The sequence below is a fragment of the Penaeus vannamei genome, chromosome 41 (assembly GCF_042767895.1).
Source record: "Penaeus vannamei isolate JL-2024 chromosome 41, ASM4276789v1, whole genome shotgun sequence".
Classification (NCBI taxonomy): domain Eukaryota; kingdom Metazoa; phylum Arthropoda; class Malacostraca; order Decapoda; family Penaeidae; genus Penaeus; species Penaeus vannamei.
The window spans coordinates 6,279,554-6,282,053 of record NC_091589.1 but is presented as its reverse complement, the minus strand read 5'-3'; the positions used below and the strand labels follow the sequence as shown (position 1 = coordinate 6,282,053).

Below are 2,500 nucleotides of genomic sequence, written 5' to 3'. Positions count from 1 at the left end.
GCTCGGGGGCGTGGTAGGCGGGTTCGGGGGCGTGGTAGGTGGGTTCGGGGGCGTGATAGGCGGGTTCGGGGGCGTGGTAAGGTGCAGGGGCGTGGTAAGGTCTAGAGGTGTAGACGGGGGGATGGGGGATGTGGACGGGGGCCTTGTCGCACAGAGCGACGACAGCCACGCAGGCGAGGACGGCGACCTGTGGACAGAGCTGCATGTTACTCGTAAAGAAAGACAAAGATAACTTGTACAGAACACAGAATGAGACCATATGCTTACCAGGTGCATGAACAGAAATGGTGATACGAACAAAATTACTGTTTTATAGCTTAGGCGTATGCTTGAAAGCCAATATATGCATTTATATACATGTTTCATATGTGCTCATGCATACCCGTGTATATATGTATATATATATATATATATATATATATATATATATATATATATATATATATATATATATATATATGCATATGTGTGTTTGTGTAAAAAATATTAATTCATTCATTGTAAACTCAACACTTTGTGGATTCCTTCGGAGATCGAACGTCTGAATTTCGCTATACACTAGGATTTCGTACCTTGAGAGACATGGCTGGAGAGCGAATGATGACTGGCGGTTGACGCTTCCCCTTATATGTGCGACAGTGCGTTCGTTCGTGCGTTGGCTCCGCCCTAGGCCTTTCTCCCATGGCCTGAGGGGGTGATTATCGGGCCCTTGAAATGCATTGGTTCTTATTGTAAACAGGACAGTGAATATTCTCTACTGAATCTTTTATATTGCTGTTACAATACATGCATCAGTTAGATGGTTATCAGAGCCTGAGTACTTTTTCATTGGTCTGTAAATTGATTAAATATGTGTGTGTATGGATACACACATGCACACACACACACACACACACATGCACACACACACACACACACACGCACACACACACACACACACACACACACACACACACACACACATATATATATATATATATATATATATATATATATATATATATATATACATATATATATATAATAAATGTATGCATATATGTGTGTATATAAGTGTGTGTGTGAAACCACCCATGTGTAATTCTAGAGTGACCTTGAGACCAGTTATTTATCCTCTCTCTTCTGCTCATCCAACTGCCACTGCACTCGCGTGTCTCCTCCCGGGATGGCCTGAGTGAAGGTTCCTCGCCCTCACGACTCAGGAGTTTCCTCGGGCTGGACTACTTCGGACCCGAACTTCATTTTCACTTTCTTATAGTTTTCTTTTGATAGGCTGACCACAGTTTCTTTAGGATGAAAGGTTGTAATAGTCTTTTTATTTGGGGTTTCATTGATTGTAATGGATGTACTCGCATTACCTAAATTTTATTGAATTCTTTTTATATGAAACTAGAAATATTACTGATAGAGAAAATCATTGCTATAAAAGATATATGGAAACTTATGTGAATGAGACGAAATAATTCATGAATGAATACCATACCATAGATATCCATCCTGATTAGATATGGCAGATAAAGACCTGAAGTAACCCTAGAATTCATTCAGGCTATGATGCAAACCTTACTATATAAAAGGACTTTGATTGCATGATATGTTGTTCAATATATTAACGATAATAAGAACATTTAGGTACATATTCATAATTTTGATAGGACATTCTGTTGAAAATATGTTGTACTTATTTGAAACATTTTTATGTAATGTTATAAGGGACATGGATTGCATTTAATGACCGCATTTCAAATCCATGAGCTTAGGTCATAAGTATATTCATTCTAGTTGGTGTAAAGCGTTTTCACTGTGATCCAAGTGGTCTTTATGGGTTTTATGGATTAATACTGCATTTAATACTTTTGAATCTATATAATTTTTACATCTGAAAAATATGTGTAGTTTAAATGACATTCATAAACTTTCATGTTAATTCTGAATCCTAATGGAGGATTGAGAATGCAGAAAGTGAACAATAAGAGGGTGAGGGTCGTCGGAGGGGGAGGAGGGCGTTGACGACGACCTGAAGCGAGGATAAAGAAGGAAAGTAAATCGATTTATTCTTAGCGAGTGTTTAAAAATAAAAAAAAAATAAAAATACTGATTGATCATTTATATCGGCGTTCGTAGATGCGAGTACGTGTAAACTTACATATTGTGTGTGTGTGTGAGGGCAGCATGCCAATAAAAGCAGGGAGGTGGAAGTGCGTGATGTAAATAGGCTAACAGCGGGAAGGATAAGCGATCAGAGTAAGAGAAACAGAAAAAAAAGTCCACCGATGAAGATCATTTTGACAAGTAAAAAAAAAAAAAAAAAAAAAAAGAGTCAACAAAACAAGAATAACCGTCATCGTATCACTCCTTTTTCCAAACAAAACCTCCCTCTCCATTATCTCCCCTTTTCTTTTCACCGCATTACACATAAGCCAATATAACCGCCGGCAATTCTCGAGTCGGGAAGGAATCCAAACACTCGCTGTCTGGAACGCAAGACTTTGAAACTTCC

General features: G+C 38.5%; 1 protein-coding gene across 1 annotated transcript in view; it reads right to left on the bottom strand.

The window, feature by feature from the left end:
- LOC113801141 (cuticle protein 21-like) overlaps positions 1–597 on the bottom strand; it is a 1,201-nt gene extending 604 nt beyond the window's left edge. Inside the window, exons 1-2 of the mRNA XM_070117825.1 lie at positions 573–597; positions 1–187 (exon numbers count right to left, since the gene is read on the bottom strand). The exon at positions 1–187 is cut by the window's left edge and continues 44 nt beyond it. Of these exons, the coding sequence (XP_069973926.1) occupies positions 1–187; positions 573–584 (199 nt within the window). The 5' untranslated portion in view covers positions 585–597. The remainder of the gene's footprint in view (positions 188–572) is intronic.
- Positions 598–2,500: the final 1,903 nt, after the last annotated feature.